Source organism: Chiloscyllium plagiosum, chromosome 40 (genome assembly GCF_004010195.1).
Source record: "Chiloscyllium plagiosum isolate BGI_BamShark_2017 chromosome 40, ASM401019v2, whole genome shotgun sequence".
Lineage (NCBI taxonomy): Eukaryota > Metazoa > Chordata > Chondrichthyes > Orectolobiformes > Hemiscylliidae > Chiloscyllium > Chiloscyllium plagiosum.
The window spans coordinates 13,959,223-13,983,580 of NC_057749.1; the positions used below are offsets into that span (position 1 = coordinate 13,959,223).

General features: G+C 39.2%; 1 protein-coding gene across 3 annotated transcripts; it reads left to right on the forward strand.

The window, feature by feature from the left end:
* Nucleotides 1-658: 658 nt before the first annotated feature.
* Nucleotides 659-23,794, forward strand: rcn2 (reticulocalbin 2). 3 transcript variants are annotated; one of them, XM_043680389.1, is made up of 9 exons: nt 659-748; nt 1,225-1,305; nt 3,595-3,777; nt 5,578-5,683; nt 6,680-6,876; nt 16,322-16,435; nt 17,129-17,225; nt 17,950-18,092; nt 20,667-23,794. In XM_043680389.1, the coding sequence occupies exons 2-9, from the start codon at nt 1,282-1,284 to the stop codon at nt 20,817-20,819; spliced, it is 1,017 nt and encodes a 338-aa protein (XP_043536324.1). In that variant the 5' UTR covers nt 659-748; nt 1,225-1,281; the 3' UTR covers nt 20,820-23,794. The 3 variants fall into 3 exon arrangements, with proteins under 3 accessions (XP_043536324.1, XP_043536325.1, XP_043536327.1); XM_043680390.1 differs by having other exon boundaries at nt 743-826; XM_043680392.1 differs by lacking the exon at nt 659-748 and adding an exon at nt 758-833.
* Nucleotides 23,795-24,358: the final 564 nt, after the last annotated feature.

Sequence of the window (24,358 nt, forward strand, 5' to 3'; positions counted from 1 at the left end):
AATGAACAGGTGTAGTCCATATGGCCCTGTTCATCTGTTCCACCATTCAATGATGTGTAGGTGCTGGTGTTAAACTGGGGTGGACAAAAGTCAAAGAGCACACAACACCAGGTTATAGGCCAACAGGTGTATTTGAAACAGCAAGCTTTCGGAGACCCACTCAGACAGCTAGTAGTCCTTTAGGAAGCAGCAGCGTACCCAAAAGCATCCAGTTTCAAATAAAGCTGTTGGACCATACACTGTTGTGTGATTTTTGACTTTGACCATTCAATGAGATCATAGCTGATTTGTGGCCTAACTCCATATACCAGCCTTTGGCTCATATCCCTTAATACGTTACTCAACAAAACAAAATCCCGATTCTAAATAAGAGTTATGTTGGACTTGAAATATTAATTCTCTCTTCTCAGATACTGCCAGACCTGAGGATTTTCTCCACCTCTATGTTTTTTATTGTAAAATGTTTTTAGGAGAATTGGGATTATGGTATCTCTGGAGTAGATAAACAACACATCATGATGCCCGTTATCCAAAGACCCTGCACTCAGAACAACTAAGAATACAAATATAATTTTTTTCTTGACATTTTGAGTCACTGACATTTTACGTTGACCACAACCTCTATTGTTGCCTCCAGCGGTTGCGCCCCCTGCGGGGCTCCAGAAGGTAACGGCGGCGGAAGTGAGGCCGGAAGCTCATGGTCGGGAACCTGACAACCGTCGGTTGGCAGCGAGGAGGCTGAGGGAGGGTGAGATGATAAGTGGGTGGCTGTGGTGATTAACACATTCTCGATTTGAGGAAGGTGGACGGAGGCTGTGCTGCTGAGGTTAACAGTGAGACGGATATTCCCTTGGGGAGACTAAGGAGTTTGCTCTTAAGCAGCAACCAGTACACCCCCGACCCCACATTCATTAAGAGAAATACCAAGCAGCTTTTGCTTTTTAAAAGTGTGGATTTCGCCATTAAGTTGTAAAGTTTGTTCACTTTCCCTGCCAAAATATGCCAATTTTTCCTGTTAACATATGCCAGCTGTTCCCTGCTAAAATTTGTCAATTTTCCTGGTAACACTTTCAAGTATTCCATGTTAAAATTTGTGCGCCTCAAAGAAATCAACTTTTAAAATACTTATAACAAACGTTATTTTTCTCTCTTCCTGTATAAAACCTGTTCTTTTAAAAATGCTATTGCTTTTTTGAAAATTCTTAAAATGCCATTTCGTTTCAGATCTAGTTTTCAGGATCTGGTTCCTGTTACAGAACTGGTTGATAACTATTGTAACTGATGGTTGATATTCAAGCTCTGCAGGTATAGTATAAAGCATATCTTACACACCATAAAGTCTTTAATTAAATTAAGAATGTTAAATGTATCAACCATCTTTACCTGATGGGAATAAAAATTATTTGTGCTTAACGGGTGTACTGCAAACTGGAAAATTCTGCCTTATTACAGTTGTCAGTAAATTTTGTTTGGGGTTAAACAGTCAGGAATTGGAAGATGACTCTCAAACTTTTTTTGTGACATTTATCATCACTTCAAGAAGAGCATTTAAAAGAAGCATTTAAATTGTCTCAGTGCTTCACCTAATGTATTACGTAAATGGAATATGTCTTGAAATGAGAATACATAGATTAGAGGCAAGGTTTGGAGAAGTCTCTGTCACGCTTCAAGTATTGTACATGCATGTGTCACAGTTTTACATTTTTTTAAAGTTCTGTTTCCTTAGTATTTGACAAGACTAGTTGGTTTAGTTGAGAGGAATTCAAAATTTACAAGCAGATGCTATTTTAGAGAACCATCTCTCACGGCTTGTCTCCAGCCTTGAGATGTTTCTACTTAAACAATTAAAATTATAGTTTTAGAAGGGCACATCTGGTTGTGCATAGTTCTGTCCAAGTTAAAATTATGTTCTCCACTTAGTGTAAGCAGTCTTGTGGGAAAATTGTTGAATTTTTGCAGTATTTCCAAGTAAAGAAAACTTATTCTGTTGACACCTACTAATAAATGATTGTGGCTATTTCTTTTGTCCAAGCAGAGTTAGAGAATTAATATGATGTGAAAGGGAATATAAATCTAAGATGAATTCATGGATCATGTGCTATAAATTATTAATTGTTGCTTGTCACTACTCAACTACTGTACATCCAAATTTTGTCTATTAAATATCTTCAGCATATACACTGTCTGTCTCATTAATAATTTGTCCCTTAAGGCACATTGATAAACAATAGCTATGCATTGAGAAACAATTCTGATATTGGTGCAGCTTATTCAAGTTATGTTTGATCACTCTTAACCAGAGAGAAATCCCATATTCGATTATACATAAAAGAGATCATTTACCCCAGACAGTTGAAGATAACAACTAATAATAATTAAGCTCGTTGTGAGGAGCAAAATTGTGCAAAAGCAAGAAAACAAAAGTCTGAAATAAATGAACAAACACCATCTGTTCTCCAAAAGTTTGAAATTCTTGGCCTGTCTCTTCAGTGACTCTGAAAACTGTGACACATGAATTCTCTGATGTTCTTAAAGTAATTCTGTAAAATATGAAACTCTGGAGCATAGGGATTAAATTAAATTATGTACCTTTGCTTTAGTACATAATGTGTATAAAATTTGAAATGGGTATCCTTTCCACATAATGTGTCATGCTCTAAAATACTTCCTTCAGTTAAAAAAAAAATGGAAAGAATAGCAGATATAACTAATCCAAACATTAATTGTCTGTACAAACAGGATTTCCCAAATTAGGTCTGGGTTCTAAGTAAGTTCCGTATGTTACCTTCATATACCAATGACTTCCTAGCGATCAACATATTGTATCTGGTGCATATTTCACTTTGCCTGTCAGTGCTTGATCTAAATCAGAGATGTTCTTAATTGTAACAGCAGTGGTTTTTACTTCAAGCATCCTAGTCATTAAATCAAGCAACAAATTAATGTCAAATACTGTAGGAATTCTTATAATTTGAAACTGACTGGCCCTGACAGTTCGTTTCGCCTACTAGATTTGTGCAGGAGCAAACCAGAGAAGTTTGCATTTTTATGTTTGACTTTCATTCTTTGGAAGAGGACCTAATCTTTTCTCTTTGCCTAGATGACTGTTCACTTGAGTGTGAATCCTTTAAGTTGCATTTTCAAACATTGTTGTGAAAGAATAACACTTCACACCCTTTGTGCTTGTTGATGATGCAAAGGCTTTTGTAACTAATATCTTGCTTTTATTAACTTATTTTGTTTGGTTACTGCTTCAAAGTACTTTGAACCAAGTGGTATGTTTAGTTTTATTTGTAATGTTGGGTTGCTGAGCATTTGTTTTGAACATTGCATATATTTTCTTAATTCCTGCAGCCCATGCTTAATGCCACTTCAGACTGGATTATTGTCTTTGTAGTTTTGACTTTAAAATATCCCTGAAAGCAGGTTGTTGTCCTGTCCTTACGGCAACTGACGGTGTGAAGTTCCGGAAGATGTAACTTTGGAAATGAGAGAAGTGTACATAAAAAGGAAAATTGGTTTCTGAAGTAATTTTGCAGAAATGAATTTTTAAAAAGTTGTGTGAAATTTCATGAGCCTTTAATTTTTCTGCAGCCACTTTTGACATTGAAACGTGCCCAACAAAAAATGCTGTTCCAAGTGTTGGTGAGCTGTACTTTTATTGTGATGTGTTCCACACACGTTCATCATAAACATGAGCCGATTTCATCTGAGGACCACTATATGGATGGTGGACACAACTCTGAGTACGATCGCGAAGTCTTATTTGGAGGAGAGGTAGGAAATTCCATGCAACTATGTTTATTCATTAGAATGCAAAGGGAGAAAGTTCTGAAGTAAACTATTAAAAATGTGAGTGCCTTGTTAAATATATATAGATTTTAAAAATATTGTTAAGAATATTTCCCTGCATCTTTTATAATACTTTTCTGTTTCATTACTCTTCTGAATTACAGTTCTATAAATGCAAAAATAAATTAGAAGATTACTGGCCTGGGCTGTTGCAGTCAGCAGTGAAGTGAATATTCCCTGCTGATCTTGAAGAAGGCTACCCACTGATAGTTGCTAGATCACCAGACCCTGTGAAAGGGCCCCCTCGCTCAACTGGAATTCAAATCTGGTCAAGGGGGTGTTCTGCTGTGCAATGACAGTGAATGTCAGCAATCACATTTAAATGTCAGAGGCTAGGAATACTGTGGCGAGTAACTCACCTGCTGACTCCCCAGTGCCAATCCACCATTTACAAGGCACAAGTCTGGAGTGTGTTGGAATTCATCCGACTTGTCTGGATGAGTGCAGCATCAACAATGCTCAAGCTTGACACCATCCAAGACAAAGCAGTCCACTTGACTAGGATCCATTCCTTCCACAACTGATGCTCTGTAGCAGCAGTGTATACTACCTACATGATACATTGCAGAAATTCACCAAAGATCCTTAGACAGTATCTTCCAAGCAGATGACCATTTCCATTGAGATGGTAAAGGGCAGCAGATACACAGGGACGTCACCACCTGCAGGCTCCCCTCCAAGTCGCAGACCATCTGACTTGGAAGTTAATTGCCATTCCTTTATTATCCTTTAAATTCCTGGAATTCCCTCTCAAAGAATATTATGGGTTTACCTACAGCACATAGACTGCAGCAGTTAAAGAAGATCAACAGTGATAGAGATTGGCAACTAGGCCCAGCCAGTGATATCCAAATCCCAAAAGCAAATATAAAAAAAACCTGATTCAGATCTCATCTATAATCTTTCATTAAATATCTGATTTTTTTTGTCTGTAACCAGAATGGATATAGGTGTGGTACATTTTTAAGTGCAATATAACAAATAACCACATGTGGTTAGCATGTATTAGTGTGTTAATTATAGTACAAATCTCGCCACAGCCAACCTCAACATCACAATGCAAAAACTCAGTCCTGTTTGATTTCAAAAGCTGAGTAGAATTATGTACGTTATAACTTTTCCAGGAGATCTTTACAGAACACTAGGAATGTTAGGGAACCCTACCCAATTCAACCTATACGTATTTCCCACTTTCACATGATGTGATTGTGATTGATTCAAAATGTCATCAAAAGTGGCATGGTAAGTATGACAGATAGGAATGTACAATTAGTACAGTGTTGATAGTATTGTCTCCATTTCTGCAAAGAAAAACTGAAAATTAGTCTAGTTAAAAATTCAATTATGTTGTTTATCAAATACTGGTCATAATAATCACCAATCCCACAAGGCTACCCAAAATAACTTTCTCTGGTGTTAAAACTAACAAAGAATTGCTCCAATGTATAGTTTAGAGATTTTTTTCCCCAATTTTCAGGTCTGTGCCAAAACAGTTTCCTTACATGTTTAAGTTTTATTTTTCATACCCAGTAGCAGGTGGTACTGATGACCAATCTAATTTCAGCCTCAATCTGATGAAAACTGTATATGTCTTGTATGAAAGTGTAGGTTACCTACATGGGCATCAGATGGGACTTTGTTCTTATTTGCCTTTATAGATGAAGGATTAGAGAACATTGAGCCAACATCACATGTACATTTATGTGAACGTTGTGTATTTCTCAGAAAGAAGTTGGGGAGCTTGCTAAACTGAGCCCTGAGGAACAACAATCTCGGCTCAAATCCCTCATCAAGAAGATGGATGTGGATGCAGATGGCTTTGTAAGCAAAGGTGAGAAGCAGTTTAGGTATTTGTTTTCCAATGTGCCAAAATGACTGACCTTGACCTAATGTTCTGTGCAGAATTCAGCTCACGTTTAAATCAGTATCTTGCTGCAATTATTTCTTACTTTTCGGTTACATCACAATTCACTTGAAATTATTTTGTGGTCGCCTGGAATTATTGCTGGCCTCTTCACATGATATTTCCTAGCACTGGTCAGAACAAACCAGTGATTCTGCTTTCGCATTCTTGCACATAGTGTTGTTTTGAGAATCACAAATCACAGCTGAATTTTAGTTAAAATTTAATTGGAAGTTAAAATTTAAGCAAGTATGCTCAAACCTTGTTTCATTATACATTTAACGTTTTCTTACCTTGCTTGTACTTTATAGAACTGAGAGTCTAGTATGTTATAATTATACATAAATGATAATTATATCAGGTGCAACACTAGCTTTATAAAATATACCCAAGCACAAGAGCACTTTCATTGTTGTGAGATGCTGAACAAATCATTAAAAAATGATAAATGACTTATTCTAAAGTGAAAAGACAGCTAGCTTATAAGCCAGCAAAAAGGAAATTTTTACAGGAGTTTGTCATTTATAAATATATTTAATCTTTGTAAACTGACAACATGTTGGAAATAGGAAAGCTGCACCATATTCAGAGGGGAGGTGATAGCCTAATGGACCCAAGTAATGTATTAGGGACCTGAGTTCGAATTCTGCCACGGCAGATGTTGGAATTTGAATTCAGTCAACGAAAAATCTGGAATTAAGGGTCTAACGATTTGTTGTCAGTTGTTGGAAAAACCCTACTGGTTGGCTCATGTTCTTTAGGGACGGTAACTGCCATCCTTACTTGGTGTGGCTTCCATGTGACACCAGTCCCATAGCAATGTGGTTGACTCATTCAGAGATGAGCAATAAATGCTGGTTTAGCCAGTGACACCCTCACCGCATGAATTAGTTTTTTTTTTAAACTCACACTTGTTTGTCACAGGTGAGCTCAGTGGATGGATCCAACAGTCCTTTAAACATTATGCTACAGAGGAGAGCAAAGAACAGTTTCCAGAACATGACCTGGATGGTAATGGAGTTGTTACATGGGAAGAGTACAACATTCATAGTTATGACCGAATGCTGGATTATGATGAAAATACTCCGCTGGCTGATGAAGAGGAGGAATCTCTCAGACAGGTGAGAAGGAAACTTCTTTGAGTCAGGGAATTATACTCATACATATATTTTTGAAAAATGGATCCGCGCTTGAAGATAATTTTAAATTGCCAATGAAGGACAAAAATAAATTCCTGTCTTTTCCTAGATTTTCAGTACGTACAGTTTTTGGTTTTTTAAATCCTGGGTACTGAAACTCAGTGCATATTTTTTCCTTTTATTTTTTAATGCAAGGGTTATTCACAAACATTTTATCAAGAGTCATCACAATCCTGTACAGTGTATTTCTTTCAGACTGTTCTCAACACTGTTTCGATAGTTTATTTTAAGAGAAGTGTTGCTTCCGGACAGAAAATTGTGTGCCATGCCTATTTTGCAAATTTGTTACACTCAGGTGGCACTCCATTGCATTCCTGAAGGATGTGATAAGTCATTTAGATAAGATTGTTAAATATAACCTGCTTGGCTAAGATGCTACTGAAGGAACAGGAAGTTCTTTTAGGATTGTGGTCAACACTTCTCCCTCAACCACAAACATTTTGATCAATTCATTCGTTGGATATTGGTGTCTCCGGCTGGGCTAGTATTTGTTGTTCTTAAAAAGGTGATGAATTTCAGCTAGGACAACATTGTCTGAGGATGGAGGACTAGAAACAGTCAGAATCAACCCATTACCACTGGTTCAATGACTTTTCTATATCAACATTATGCGAAGCCAAGAACTGTCTGTATAAGGCTTGAGGTTAAGTTTACAATACGTTGCGCAGGTTTTTTAGTGCAACATGCCTAAAATTGACCAAATTAGACCAAGGACTTTCAAATACAGGTATGTCCAGTGCATATAGAGTTCCTGAGGCCTTTTGGGGTTTGAAAACATCACATTAGAAGGCAGTTTTACCCACTAAGTTAGTCAAGCCCTCAGATGACTTTATCAAAGTTGGCTGTTATTTCCAATCGTTTAAAATGAGATTACTTGAAGATGGTGGCAAAACACTCTTGGTTAAAATACTCCTTCCTGTACTAAACCCATTTTAGTTGTAACAAAGTGCTTCAGCTAATGCTATTATTAAGAAATAATTTTTGAAAGCAAGGAGAAAAGGGTAGCATGGTGGGTAAGTGGTTAGCACGACTGCCTCATAGCGCCAAGGACCTGGGTTCAATTCCAGTCTTGGGTGACTGTCTGTGTGGAGTTTGCACATTCTCTCAGTGTCTGTGTGGTTTCCACCCACAATCCAAAAGATGTGGGAGGTTCACTAGAATGGTCCCAGGAATGAAAAGCTGAGCATATGAGGAAAGTTTGAGGACTCTGGGTCGATGGAGGGGGAGTCTAATTGAAACTTACAGAATACTGAATGGCCCGAACAGAGTAGCTGTTGGGAAGATGGTAGAGTGACTAGGACCTGAGGGCACAACCTTAGAGTAAAGAGAAGACCTTATAGAACATAGATAAGGAGAAACCTCTTCAGCCAGAGAGTGGTGAATCTATGGAATTCATTGCCAGGTTATTGGGTCTATTAAAACTGAGATAGACAGGTTCTTAAGGATCAAGGGTTGCAGGGAGAAAGCAGGAGAATGGGTTGGAAAACATATCAGCCATGATTGAATGGAGGAGCAGACTCGATCAGCTGAATCGCCTAATTTCTGCTTCTTTGTCTTCTGGTCTTATATGTACATTAGGTGGATTGGCTATGCTAAATTGCCCATGGTGACCAGGGATGTGCAGATTTGGTAGATTAGACATGGGACATGTGTGATGTTACAGGGACAGGATAGGGCGGTGAGTCTGCGTGGATACTCTTCGGAGGGTTGGTGTCGGCTTAATGGGCTGAATGGCCTGTTTCCACACTGTAGGGATTCTATTCTTAAACAAAAAAGCAATTGAAATTCTAACATAGAGTCATAGAGATGTACAGTATGGAAACAGACCCTTTGGTCTAGCTCGTCCATGCCGACCAGATATCCCAACCCAATCTTAGTCCCACCTGCTAGCACCCGGCCCATATCCCTCCAAACCCTTCCTACTCATGTACCCATCCAGATGCCACTTAAATGGTGCAATTGTACCAGCCTTCACCACTTCCTCTGGCAGCTCATTCCATACACAAGCCATCCTTTGTGTGAACAAGTTGCCCCTTAGGTCTCTTTTATATCTTTCCCCTCTCACCCTAAACCTATGCCCTCTAGTTCTAGATTCCCCGACCCCAGGGAAAAGACTTTGCCTATTTATCCTATCCATGCCCCTCATAATTTTGTAAACCTCTATAAGATCACCCCTCAGCCTCCGACGCTCCAGGGAAAATAGTCCCAGCCTGTTCAGCCTCTCCCTATAGCTCAAATCCTCCAACCCTCCCAACATCCTTGTAAATCTTTTCTGAACCCTTTCAAGTTTCATAACATCTTTCCGATAGGAAGGAGACCAGAATTGCACATAATATTCCAACAGTGGCCTAACCAATATCCTGCACAACTGCAATATGACCTCCCAACTCCTGTACTCAATATTCTGACCAATAAAGGAAAGCATACCAAATGCCTCCTTCACTATCCTATCTACCTGCGATTCCACTTTCAAGGAGCTATGAACCTGCACTCCAAGGTCTCTTTGTTCAGCAGCACTCCCTAGGACCTTACCATTAAATATATAAGTCCTGCTAAATTAATGCACCTCGCATTAAACTCCATCTGCCACTTCTTGGCCCATTGGCCCATCTGGTCAAGATCCTGTTGTAATCTGAGGTAACCCTCTTCACTGTCCGCTACACCTCCAATTTTAGGGTCATCTGCACACTTACTAACTGTACCTCTTATGGTAGCATCCAAATCATTTATGTAAATGACAAAAAGTGGAGGACCCAGCACCGATCCAAGTTTGAAGAAGCTTTTATATTTAATAATACAAACAAACAGGCGTGTGAACCAGAACTTCACTTCAGAAAATTAGTGCGCTTTGATCTGAGTTGAGGATTGCTCAGACAGCTGAAATTCTATCCCTTAAGCTTTCATGCTGTTTAGAAAATTCCATCCATAACTATTTTCCTTGCAGAACCCATATGGCTTCATAGATAAAAATGTGATTTCTTGTGTATCACAGACAGCAGAATTTTATTAGCTTTTCAAAATGTTGACAACGAAGATAAAAAAAAACTCCAAGAAATAAGAGAAAAATAGTGTCTAATTTTTGTACTATTTCAGCACTTTGCTGGCTGAAAGTTTAATTTAGATAAATGTGAGGTGCTGCATTTTAGAAAGGCAAATCAGACAGGACTTAATACACTTTATAGTAAGGTCTTGGGGAGTGTAACTGAACAAAGGGACCTTGATGTGCAGGTTCAGTGTTCCTTGAAACTATAGTGACACATTGACAACATAATGAAGGTGTTTGGTGTGCTTGCCTTTATTGGTCAGTGCATTGAGTGTAGGAGTTGGGAGGTCATGTTGAAGCCAAACAAGATATTGGTTAGGTCACTTTTGGAATACTGCATTCAGTTCTGGTCTCCCTGCTATAGGAAGACTGTTTTGAAACTTGTAAGGGTTCAGAAAAGATTTACAAGGATGTTATCAAAGTTGAAGGGTTTGAGCTAGAAGGAGAGGCTGAATAGGCTGGACTATTTTCCCTGAAGCGTTGGAGGCTGAGGAGTGACCTTATCGAGGTTTATGAAATCACGAGGGATATAGGGTGAATCAACAAGGTCTTTTCCCCAGGGTAGGGGAGTTCAAAACTAGAGGGCACAGGTTTAAGGGGAGAGGGGAAAGACTTAAAAGGGACCTAAGAGGCAATTTTTTCATGTAGAGGGTGGTGTGTGTATGGAATGCCAGAAGAAGTGGTGGAGGTTGGTACAATAACAACATTTAAAAGGCATCTGGCTGGGTATATGAATAGGAAGGGATGTGGGCCAAATGCTGGCAAATGGGACTGGATTAATTTATGATATCTGGTTGGCATGGACAAGTTGAGCCAAAAAGTCTGTTTACATGGTGTACAGCTATAATGTCTTTATAACTTAGCTAATGTAGATGTGGAATCCACCATCAAAATGATCTAGGTTGTGTGACTGTCACATACATTGCTTTTTTTTAAACTGAGCCACTGGATTGCTGAAATGTATGGAATGTGGGTGTCATTATACATGGCATTAAAGACTTCCATCTTGTGTGATAATGCACTGGAACATCAAAGTGCTTGACAAGGAATAAAAAAAGATAGATCTGTGGCCATGTTGGATTTATAATCGACCTGATCGGGCTGTTTAGGGCAAGGCTTAAACTCTCATACAAAAATTAGCGCCTCAGCCTGTGTAGCACCTTCTCAATACTGCACTGGAGTGTCAGTCTGGTTGACATATGAATTGGATTTGATCCCACAGCCATTAGATGAAAACAGTACCACCGAGCCAAGGCTGACAGCAATAGTCCTGAATCTACGTGTCCCAGTTACTGATTAGTCACAATACAAATAAACTTTCACTTTGAACCTCTGTTAATCTTGAAGGTTTTTAGAATACTGATCAATCTTTATATCCTGATTGAAAACTTGGTAGTTCTTCTCTTTTCTCATAATTTTGATTTCTTCTTTCTCTTTGTCCTAGTTTCAATGATTTTAAGAGAATTCTGCTCTGTCATCCAGCTTGGCTTAGACAGTTTTGTATGAAACATCGTTTAATTTCAATTTCATTGTTTTGGAAAGAAACACTGTCATAGGGCATCCTTTGACACGTGGAATTGCGATGTTGTTGCTATCCGACGTGGTCGAGGAAGTGGCAGGACTGACAAGTCCACATTCCAGGGTATAGGATCTTCAAACAGGATAGGAGAGGGTGTCAAAGAGGAGCTGGTATTGCATTAGTAATGAAAGAGTTAGTTGCTACAGTAAGAAAAGATGATATCTTGATAAGATCTTCCAATAAGGGTTTAAGGGGAAAGGTTGGTATAAAAAGGGGGTAGTCATACTACTGGCTGTGTATTGTAGGCCCCAAAAGTTAATGGAAAGTAGAGGAGCAGCTATGTAGACAATTCACTGCTGTGTGTAAAAACCACAATAGTACAATTATATTAGGGGATTTCAACTTCCAAAACATCAATTGGGATAGTCATTGTGTAAAGGGATTAAAGGGGACAGATTTCTTGAAATGTATTCAGCTTTTTCTGTCAACATTTAGAAGCTCCAGTGCAGTTCAGGATCTAATTATGGGCATCAGAGTTGGGCAGGTTATTGAGGTGGCAGCAAGAAAGCATTTTAGTGATAGCCACAAAAACGCCATATGTTTTAACATGGACTGCAGTGGTTCACCATAACCAAGGGCAACTAGGATGGGCAATAAATGCTGGCAAGCCAGTGACGCCCACATCCTGCATGGACAAAATAGTTAGTTTGCGAGAAAGTGCTTTGAATTACGGGTAGATTTTACTAAAATAAGGCAAGTGTGGTCAGACTGTGAACAGCACATTCTCAGTAAATCTAGTTTGGTGGAAGTTCAAAACTGAATTGTGATCAACATGTTTGCTTTTGGGTGATCAACCAGCCTGGAGAATCTTGAATGTCAATGAATATTCAGGACTGGATAAGAAGGAAAAGAGAGGCTTTTAACAGGTGCACTCAGAGCAAATCAGTGGAGGTCCAAGTGGAATACAGAAAGTTCAGGAGGAAACTTCTTTTTAAAAAAGCAATCAAAAGGGCAAAGGGGGTGGGGGTATGAAAAAATACTGGTGTGTGAGATTAGGCAGAATCCCAAGATATTCCAGAAGTATATCAGGGGAAAAGGAAAACCAGGAAAAGTATAGGTCCCATTGAGAACTGGAAGGGGCTACCTGTGCATGGAGCCAAAGAACTTTGATAAGGTGTTAAAATGAGTATTTTACATATGTCTTTATTTTGGAGAAGAAAGTTGGAGGCACAGAATTTGGGAAAAGGGACTGTGAGGTTCTTGAGCAGTTTGACATGGGGAGTAAGGAGGTATTGGAGATTTTGGCAGTCTTAAGAATGGACAAATACTCTTCAACGAAACTATATATTTTTTAAGAAGTCTAGCTATGAAGAGAGGTTGAGTAGGTTAGGTTTATTTTCACTAGAAAAAAGGAGATTGTGAGGGGATCTGACTGAGGTTTACAAAATCATGAAAGGTATAGACAGGGTGGATAGAGACGAGCTATCTCCCAGGATGAAGGATTCGCTAACGAGAGGTCATGCTTTCAAAGTGAGAGATGGAAAGTTTAAGGGGGATACACGCGGTAAATACTTCACACAGACAGTGGTGGGCATTTGGAACGCGTTGCCAGCAGAGGTGGTAGAGGCAGACACGGTAGATTCATTTAAGATGCGTCTGGACAGATGCATGAGTAGATGGGGAGCAGAGGGATACAGATGCTTAGGAACTAACCAACAGTTTGAGACAGTACATTTGGATCGGCTCAGGCTTGGAGGGCCAAAAGGCCTGTTCCTGGGCTGTAAATTCTCTTTGTTCTCTTTGTTCTTTGAATACCCAGGTCCAGATGAGTTGTGTCCCAGGCTGCTGTGGGAGGAAATTACAGGGGCTCTGAACCAAATTTTTAATTCCTCTGGCCTCTGGAGAGGTCCCAGAGCACTGGAGGATGGCTAATGTGGTTCCACTTTTCAAAAAGGGTAACAGAGGTAAACGAGGAAATTACAGACCATCGAGCCTCTCCATCAGTGACAAGGAACCCAGTGAGAAAATTCTGAATTAATCTCACTTGGAGAGGTCAGTTTGATTAGAGATAGTCAGCATGACTTTGTCTGAGGGATGTCATATCTAACAAACTTAATTGAATTTTTCAAAGTGACGGGGTGTGTACATGAGGTTAGTGTAGTTGATGTCGTTTATTTGGACAAGGTTCTGCATGGAGATTGATTAAAAAAGGTAAAAATACATGAGATCCAGTGTAACTTAGCAAATTGGATTCAAAACTGATTTCATGGTAGGAGACAGAAGGTGATGAGCAAGGTGAGGGCCCATGGTGTTCAAGGTGAGCTACTGGTATGGATTGAGGATTGGCTGTCTGACAGAAGGCAGAGAGTTGGGATAAAAGGTTCTTTTTCGGAATGGCAGCCGGTGACAAGCGGTGTCCCGCAGGGTTCAGTGTTGGGGCCGCAGCTGTTCACATTATATATAAATGATCCAGATGAAGGGACTGGGGGCATTTTAGCAAAATTTGCCTATGATACACAGTTAGGTGGACAGGCAGGTAGTACTGAGGAAGTGGGGAGGCTGCAGAAGGATCTAGACAGTTTGGAGGAGTAGTCCAGGAAATGGCTAATGGAATTCAATGTGAGCAAATGCGAGGTCTTGCACTTTGGAAAAAAGAATAGAAGCATGGATTACTTTCTAAACAGTGAGAAAATTCGTAAAGCCAAAGTACAGAGGGATCTGGGAGTGCTAATTGAAGATTCTCTAAAGGTAAACATGCAGGTTGAGCCCGTGATTAAGAAAGCGAATGCAATGTTATCAATTATCTCAAGAGGGTTGGAATACAAAAGCACCGTTGTGCTACTGAGACTTTATAAAGCTCTGGTTAGGCCCCACTTGGAGTACTGTGTCCAGTTTTGGTCCCCACACCTCAGGAAGGACATACTGGAACTGGAGCGTGTCCAGCGGAGATTCACGAGTGCAGTGGAGGCTGGGACGCTAAATGTCTTCAAGGCAGAAATTGATAAATTCTTGATGTCACAAGGAATTAAGGGCTACGGGGAGAATGCGGGTAAGTGGAGTTGAAATGCCCATCAGCCATGATTGAATGGCGGAGTGGACTCGATGGGCCGAATGGCCTTACTTCCGCTCCTATGTCTTATGGTCTTACGATAAAAAGCTGTTTATGTGAGCAGAGGCCGGTGTCCAGTGGCCTACCACAGGGATCAGTGCTGGGTTCCTCTTTGTCTGTGGTTTTCATAAATGGTGCAGAAGAAAATGTGGCTGGGGGGAGAATGATAAGTCAGTGTGTGGATGACACAAAAATTGACCAGGTGGTTGACAGTGAGGGAGAAGGCCTTTTGTTGCAGGAGAGTGTAACCGGATTGGTCAGATGGGCAGCTCAGTGGCAGATGGAATTTAATCCTGAAGAGTGTGAGGTGATACAAATTGGAAGAAGTAACAAGATAAGGGAGCACTTAATAAATAACAGAACACTGCGAAGCTTAGGAGCAGAGGGATCTTTGGGTTCTTGTCCATAGATCTCTGAAAGCAGCAGGACAGGTCAGTAGGTTAGTTAGAAAGGACACTTGCCTTTATCAGTTGTGGCATTGATTATAAAAGCAGGAGCTTCTGTTGGAGTTGTACAAAACTTTGGTTAGGCCAGAACTGGAGTAACTGTAAAAGTTATGATTGCACTGAAGGGGGTGCACAGGAGATTTACCAGGATGTTGCAGTTTGGCTATGATGAGAAGCTGGATAAGCTTGGGTTGTTTTCTTCAGAGCATAGAAGGTTGATAGGGTTTCTCTTTGAAATATATAAGATTGAGGAGCATGGACAGGGTGAATAGAAATCAGATGTTCCCTTTAGTTAAAGGGTCAATAACAAGAGGGCATAATTTTAAGGTGAAAGGCAGAAGGTTTAGGGGGAGAAATGATCAAAAACAAATTTTCACCCAGGGGATGTTTGGAATCTGGAATGTATTGCCTGGGAGGGTATTTGAGGCAAGAAACCTCCACTTTTTAAAAAGTAATTGGATGAATACTTGAAATCTTGTTACATTCAAGGCTATGAGTCAAGTGTTGAAAATGGGATTACTGTAGATTTAGAGAAGTTTTTGGCAGTGCAGGCTCAATGGGCTGAAAGGCCTCTTCTGTACTGTATGACTCTAAATGCTCCCAGGTTACCTTTTCTATCTGTAGCACACTATTCAAAGTCTGTCTATCTCCCATTTTCATTCTTATCACTTTGTGCCTTCAATCTGAGAATCTCATTACTTAATTTTCACAAAAGCTGTAACATTAAAACAAAAAGCTGTAACACTATGTAAAACATTTAGATTTTCCTGCGCTGAACAAGGTGTGCAGAGTCTGGAGTGGGACTTTAATTCACACCTGCCTTGCTCAGGGGCAAGATGCTACGTCTGCACCAGGGCTTCCATCTACTTGAGGATAAAAATAAACATTACAGAAGTCTTTGTGGGACTTGTGGTACCCTGATTGTCTGGGTACTTTAAAAACAAATCCTCAAATAACTAATGGTTCATTTATCAAAATAGAAATTGCTGGGGGAAAGAGACTCAGCAGGTCTGACAGCATCTGTGGAGAGAAATCAGAGTTCACATTTCAGGTCCAATGACCCTTCTTCAGAACTTAAGGGTACTGCCAGACCAGTTGAGTTTTTGCCAGCAATTTCTGATTTCCAGCATCCCGCAGTTCTTTTGGTTCATTTATCAAGTTTGTCATCAAAGCAATATTTAATTCAAACCTACTGAATCAAGGTGAAACAGAAAACAAATTGCTTTAACTTTCTTGACATCTGTCTCTAGATTTTTTTGAAAGATAAAAAACGATTTGAGAATGCAAACATTGATGGGTTACCAGGACTGACTCTTACAGAATTTGTAGCATTTGAACACCCAGAAGAAGCTGACTATATGAAGGTGAGCTACAGTGTGCTGTTTTTTGCATAATTTGAATAATAATTACCACTTCCATGTGAATAGAATTTTTTTTTAATGCTCGTCAAGAAGACTAGTCTCTGAAACCTTTCCATTTCTGCATTCTGGTGAAACTTTGTTTCAGAGACTCACTATACTCCGTAACAGTGAGTCTGGATAACTAAGGAGGCAAATTAGCCAGTTAAAAATCCTTCCCCTTTGCCTTGTAGCTTCTGCAGGAGTAAAGTTTCATGGGCATTGACATCTCCCCAAGAATTGGGCAGCACATTGGCTCAGTAGTTAGCACTGCTGCCTCACAGCACCAGGGACCTAGGTTCAATTCCAACCTGGGCAACTGTCTGTGTGGAGTTTGCACATTCTCCTCATGTCTGCATGCTCCAGTTTCTTCTCACAGTCCAAAGATATGCAGATTAGGTGGATTGGCCATGGTAAATTGTCCGTAGTGTCCAGGGATGTGTGGGCTTGGTGGTTGGCCATAGGAAGTGCAGGGCTGCATGGATAGGATGGTTCTGGGTGGGATGCTCTTTGGAGGGTTGGTGTGGACTTGATGGGCTGAATGGTCTGCTTCAACACAGTTGAAATTCACTAGATCCCTACAGTCGGTGACACCTTAACTGAAAATGATGGCATGTTCACCTAATATCAATGCAGCTGTTTTAAATTTTTGAATTGCAGGAGTATGTCATACAGGATGCTTTAGATGAACATGATCGTGACAAAGATGGGTTCATCAGCTTAGAGGAATTCCTTGGTGACTACAGAAAAGACCCAGGTTAGTTAGACTAATATTATAATATTTCAGTGAAATAAAATTAGTGGTCAATATCTTGATTATTTCCTTTGATTTTTAGCCTTTTAAAACACAGTTGAGGATTCATAATTTTCTATTTATAATTCCATTTTCTTTTCCACTTTGGTATGGGTATACCCTGAAACCTGGATCCTTTCATGATAGTGCAGTTTGCTTTTTATAACTGAGTGTTATGTAGAAGACAAATCTGAACCTATAATTGCCTGAAATTATTAATTCCTAATTTCTGAAATGATGCTGCGGAAAAGCATAGAGTGAAGCCAGTCCTTACCTTGTTGGGAGGAAGAAAGGAAAATCAGACAACAAATACCAGTGCCTCTGCCACTTCAGAAATTAGGAAGGTGACACTGAAACTACAACCTGTTCCCCCAACTGAGTGGGTGATTGAGCCATCTGTTTGACTGTCAAAAATATTAATCATCATCAATTTTAGAAAGTGTATAAATCAGCTCCTCAGCTTCTTATGTGTCTGATTATTGTACCGAGTCAAGTATGCAAGTAAAACTTGGTGCATATAATTAATTTGCACATGCTCTTTTTCCTAGGCCACCGCTGATCTAACCAAAAACTAAATATGAGCAATTCACAGTAATGTGATCCTTCAATTCTGCAATACCATTGCTGGTTGGTAGTTATCAAATGTGAATATTTTTTAGCTAAGAATGTTTCCACCTCTTGAAAACAGGTGCTGAGGAAGATCCAGAATGGGTAACTGTGGAACGTGATCGATTTGAAAATGATTACGACAAAGACAAGGATGGAAAACTTAATCAAGAGGAACTCCTATTGTGGATTATTCCCAATAATCAGGATATTGCACATGATGAGGTAAAGTTTTTTTTTTAATTATTAACTCTGTGGTAATAGTAGCACTATCTTTGGAAAGTTGATAAATTTTTACATGTTAAAAATAAATTCATGTTTGTGTAGATTTAAGTCTCACGTCTGTCGTCTGCAAGGTGTTAGAAAGGATTCTGAGGGATAGGATTTATGACCATCTGGAAGAGCATGGCTTGATTAAATGCAGTCAACACGCCTTTGTGAGGGGCAGGTCATGCCTCACAAACCTTATCGAGTTCTTTGAGGATGTGACTAGAAAAGTTGATGAGGGTCGAGCTGTGGATGTGGTGTAAATGGACTCTAGCAAGGCATTTGATAAGGTTCCCCATGGTAGGCTCATTCAGAAGGACAGGAGGAATGGGATACAGGGGAACGTAGCTGTAGCGGGACATTGACAGGATGCAGAGATGGGCTGAGAGGTGTCAGATGGAGTTCAACCTGGATAAATGCGAGGTGATGCGTTTTGGAAGGTCGAATTTGAAAGCTGAGTACAGTATTAAGGATAGGATTCTTGGCAGTGTGGAGGAATAGAGGGATCTTGGTGTGCAGGTACATGGATCCCTTAAAATGGCCACCCAAGTGGACAGGGTTGTTAAGAAAGCATATGGCGTTTTGGCTTTCATTAACAGGGGTATTGAGTTTAAGAGTCGTGAGATCTTGTTGCAGCTCTATAAAACTTTGGTTAGACCGCACTTGGAATACTGCGTCCAGTTCTGGTCGCCCTATTATAAGAAAGATGTGGATGCTTTGGAGCGGGTTCAGAGGGTTTACCAGGATGCTGCCTGGACTGGAGGGCTTATCTTATAAGGAGAGATTGACTGACCTCGGACTTTTTTCATTGGAGAAAAGGAGGAGAAGAGGGGACCTAATTGAGGTATACAAGGTAATGAGAGGCATAGATAGAGTCGATAGCCAGAGACTATTTCCCAGGGCAGAAATGACTAACACGAGGGGTTATAGTTTTAAGCTGGTTGGGGGAAAGTATAGAGGGGATGTCTGAGGCGGGTTCTTTACACACAGAGTTGTGAGAGCATGGAATGCGTTGCCAGCAGCAGTTGTGGAGGCAGGGTCATTGGGGACATTTAAGAGACTCCTCGACATACATATGGTCACAGAAATTTGAGGGTGCATACATGAGGATCAGTGGTCGGCACAACATCGTGGGCTGAAGGGCCTGTTCTGTGCTGTACTGTTCTATGTTCTAATCCACTGCCCTGTTGGTGTGCTGGCAATACAGAAACGAGCATTGTCAGTTACCATCAGACATTGTTGGAAGAATATTGTGAAAAGCTGCCATACTTGACCTGGATGCCTCAGATGGCAGTGTGTTCTGTTACCCAAACCAATACTGAGAGAGCATGAAGAACTTAGAGGACGATTTTTTTTCCTGCAAAGAAAGATAGTAACAATATTAGGAAAAAATACTTGTTTTGAAATGATACTGACTTCGGAACACTGTTTGAATGTGAAGAATTGAAAACCTCATGTTGAGAGTTGTACTCAAGTAAAATAGTACTTTCGAACCATTGCCTCGAGGGAGGGAAGTGCTACCATATGGTTTGTGTATTTGAGGTTTTATCGCCAATCTCTTTGCTGCTTTTGTGGTGTGATTTTAAAAAACATACAGATTTGAGGGAGAGAAGAAATTATAGAGTCATAGAGATGTACAGCACGGAAACAGACCCTTCAGTCCAACTCATCCATGCTGACCAGATATCCCAACCTAATCTAGTCCCACTTGCCAGCACCCAGCCCATATCCCTCCAAACCCTTCTTATTCATATACCTATCCAGATGCCTTTTAAATGTTGCAAATATACTAGCCTCCACCATTTTCTCTCATAGCTCATTCCATACACATACCACACTAAGTGTGAAAAGGTTGCCCCTTAAGTCTTTTTTATATCTTTCCCCTCTCATCCTAAACCTATGCACTCTAGTTCTGGATTCCCCCACCCCAGGGAAATGACCTTGTCTATTTATCCTATCCATGCCCCTCATGATTTTATAAACCTCTATAAGGTTACCCCTCAGCCTCCGATACTCTAAGGAAAACAGCCCCAGCCTATTCAACCTCTCCCTAAAGCTCAAATCCTCCAACCCTGGCAACATCCTTGTAAACCTTTTCAGAACCCTTTCAAGTTTCACAGTATCCAAATGAGGGCAGTTATGCCATTTTGTCCAAACGTCTCCCTGCTATGTTGGATCGCTCATACATACTAATTGGAAGAGCAGGATGTTGGTCTGTTTTCTGGCCATTTTATTTTAGTCTGGAGGCTTCTATTGTTTAAGCCATTGGGTGGCCGCCTTACTGAAATGAAAAGAATGCATATAAGAACTGGAAATTAGGATAGTCACAGTTTGGCAACTGAGATTAGAATTAAAATCCATTGTTGGGCAGTGCTGGAGGAGGCTTTGTCCTGCATCTGTGCCACACTTGATGCTCTCGATTTCTATGGGGAAGTGTTCAAGGGCTGGGTAAGGAGACTTCTGCAGAAATGCATGCAGGTGTTTTACTTCAGCTATCAAAGATTAACATTGGGAGTTTTTGTTCTCTGATAGGCTGATCATCTCGTCAAAGAAATTGATACAAATGGAGATGAGAAACTTACAGAAGCGGAAATACTTGTGAGTCAGGATCTCTTCCTCAACAGTGAAGCAACAGACTATGGAAGCCAACTGCATGATGAAAAGTTTTACCATGATGAACTTTAATGGCAGATGTTCTGATTGGATTTTGTTTCAATCAACAACTAAACTTCTTAGACTACTTTCAAGTATATTCACTGGCCAACAAATGCTGACCAATAACTGGTATTAGTAGAATGGAATAGAACAGTCCGATAGACTTTTAACCAAAGTAGTATTGTTATGAAAACATCCAATCATAATTTTCTACCTACTTTACAGATAAGTTGGTCCACTGTAATCTGTCTTGTGCTCTCACAGACTGACAATTCCTGAGGTAATTATAGTCACCACTACATTATAGAATTTTGAGGCCAGTTTAAAAATGTGCACAATGTATTTCTACCACTTTTTGAAATCCGCCTAACCATAGAAAATGTATGACACAGAAAGGTGCCATTTGGCACATGCTGGCTAAAGACCTATTTAGCTTTATCCTTTTTTTCAGTTCATGGTGCTAGCCTTGCAGAATATAGCAAAAAAAGGCATCCACCAGGAGTTTCAAAAGTGATAAGGGTTTCTGCTTCCCTATCCTTTTAGACAATGAATTCCCAGATCCCATTACCTGATGGATGGAAAAAATGTATCTTTATTCTTTTAGTATTTTCTTAATCCATTCTCCCCACTCTTCTCAATTTTGCAAACCAAATTTTTTTTGTAAAACGTGGTCAGTCAGTTTTCAGTTGAATAAGACAATGGATTGAACCTTAGTAAACTCCGTAATGGACCTCTTTTCTTCTGATTAGCTATCAGTTTTAAATCACAGAAGAAATCAACAGTGAGGTTACTGTTGCTGTGTTCTTTGTCTAATCCTAATTGTGTATGCATGTTAATGTATATTTACAATTCTGTGACATGAAAATTGAAGATACTCCCTTACAAACAAGAAACTTCTTTCCATACATTACATTTATGATATGGATTTTTAAAGTTCTTGATTTGGCACATAATCCACAGCTTCATTTAGCAAAGCAAGGAAATTAGAGGATATCTTGTACAATGCAGTGGAAGGTAATCTTCTCCCATTCAAACTGAAGCACAAAGTGGCAATTCAGCCTTACCCTACATATAACGACAATGACCTGATCAAGGGAATGCTTGAAGCTGAAGCTCACTGTCGAGACATTGGGATGTGTCGCAGTCCTCAGCAACATTGTAACTCACCTTGATGAACACATAATTTAAAAAGAAAAGTCTTTATTAAAATCCAAAAAACATAAGCTGCCTTTTAGACTTAAAGCTATACACTAAACTTGGTCTTGAGCTATGTAGCCTAGACCATGCTCCCATCAGGTGGAATTTCTTTTAGTTGTAACTTCCGACTCATTGTTTGGAGGAAAAACACTATTTACATAAATATTATATAGTTGATAATTTCCATGTTTTAATTGTTTAAAGTTAAATCAACAAAAAAAGTTTATAACAAATGTTGCTGTTGATTTTGCTCTGCTTTGTAATTTAGCAATTGAGGTAGTTGTACAAAGGAATCTCCTATGACAATCTACTGACGTCCATTGTTGGAACATTTTTTTGAGTTAAAGCATCTGGTTGGTAGCAACTTCATTTCATTCTGGCTTTCTGTGAATAAGTTATATAAGTAAGCTAGGTATTAACAATTATTGAAACCAGAACTTGATGTATGATTGTAAAATTTCAGCCTCTCTTCCACCTGACCCTCAGTCTCTGAACTAAAATCTACTAAGTGCTGCTGCTGTAATTGTTCCAGAACCTAAATTACTACATATGGTTTCACAAGTCTGAAAACTGTATAGACCTGTCGGCATACGAAGTCCATGTGAATAAACCTGAAAATTGTATTAACTATTTGGATTCCTACAGTTAACTGATTTCTTAGCAATGCTTGACCCATGTGTGGAACTAACAACTTATTATCCTTCCTCACGGTCATTAGTACTCCTGAAAGTATCAGATAGATATTCTGATCATCGGGCCTTAAACTAGAGTTACTGTTCTTTTGCTGTACAGAACTAATTAAAATATACACCACTTGCTCTGCTACATTTATAGAATAAATCGGTACCAACCTGTTATTGAATTTGTCACTCAATCTCAGAATTTATCATTGGGGAATTCATATATAAGAGAACCTGATGTGTCAGCACTAAATGCTCCACAATGATTTGACTTTGGGCAGGTATATTAATTGAAACTAATCAACTTGAGAGCACAATAGAATCTGCAATTGCAGAAATTAATATAAATAAACATGGTTTATTCTATCATTTAAAAAATAGGAAGTGTTGGTGGTACACGGTGGACTAGTTAATGTTCAGGCAGAGATTCCTAATAGTGGCTACCTGGTGTGTACTCCTTGCATTTTTCTGTCTTCTAGATTTCTGGCATTTGCAATTTCTCGTCTGACTTTTCAAGCTACGAGGGTTTCCATTTTGATCAAGATGAATTCCAAGAAAATAACCAGTTAATATTAATTTTAAAAAGGAAATATTCCAAACATACCTTTTATATAGTGGTCAGTTAACATGGACTTGTATGGAAAGCTCAGCTGACAAAACAATACAGTTAAGACTTACTGTTAAACTAAAGTCTGATATTGAACCTAGGACATTGATGCTTTGCAAAAATCTAGGAAAGGTCAGTGCCAAACTCTATTTGCTGTTGAAGAAGCTATAGAATAATGAGAAGGACAGGTCACTGTACAGAGAATCTTTTTACTCAACTTTGAAAACATCAGTGCTTTATTACAGATCTGTTTGTTTAGCTGTTACTTAATGTGATCTTTGAAGCAATTAATACCTCAAGTTCTTTCATTTAATATCATAAGGCTAAGGAGACTTATCCCTTACAATGTTGTTCATACAGTTTCTGTTCCTGTTGAGCTTTCTATCTTATGATCGGTGGTAAACTGTTCCAGTTGTAACTAAAATGGCAATCAGATTTTTACTTAAGCCATTAACACTAAACTCTTAACTTTAAGATTAAACTTTTGATGAACATTGAAATAAAATCTTGTGATGTTTCAATTGGTTGTTTTTGGGGTTTTTTCATTACACACCTGGCATTGCCATTTCAATTTTGTGACATCGCATATTCCTTTGGTTGTAATTCTATCTTCCTCGAAACTACAGAGCAAAAACGTTCTGGTTTATTTCCGATTTCCCACTTTTTTTCTATATCCTCCTTGTTTTTCTTCAAAGAGCAAAGGTTGACTGAACGCTGATAATATTCAAATTAATCCAGAGAAAGAAAGGAAAATCTGGGTTATAGAATAAAAGATGGATTTCAATATATCAAAATGTGAAGAAACAAATATGTACATAATGATTGAGTCTCCATTTTCCAAAGGAAAGAAGTTAGTTATCGACCATTTGGAAGTATACACCCTGAAATTTATTAGCTAGATTAAAAAATGCATCATTCACTAATAATATCTTATGATAACTCTTTAGCACTATTTTACATTTTAATTTTGATTAGGAGAGTTCAGAATTGAACAGTCAGGATGATTCTCTGTTTTTGTTCTCAAAGTAGAGTTATTTCTCAAGTGAAGTGAAAATGAGGACTGCAGATGCTGGAGATCAGAGTCA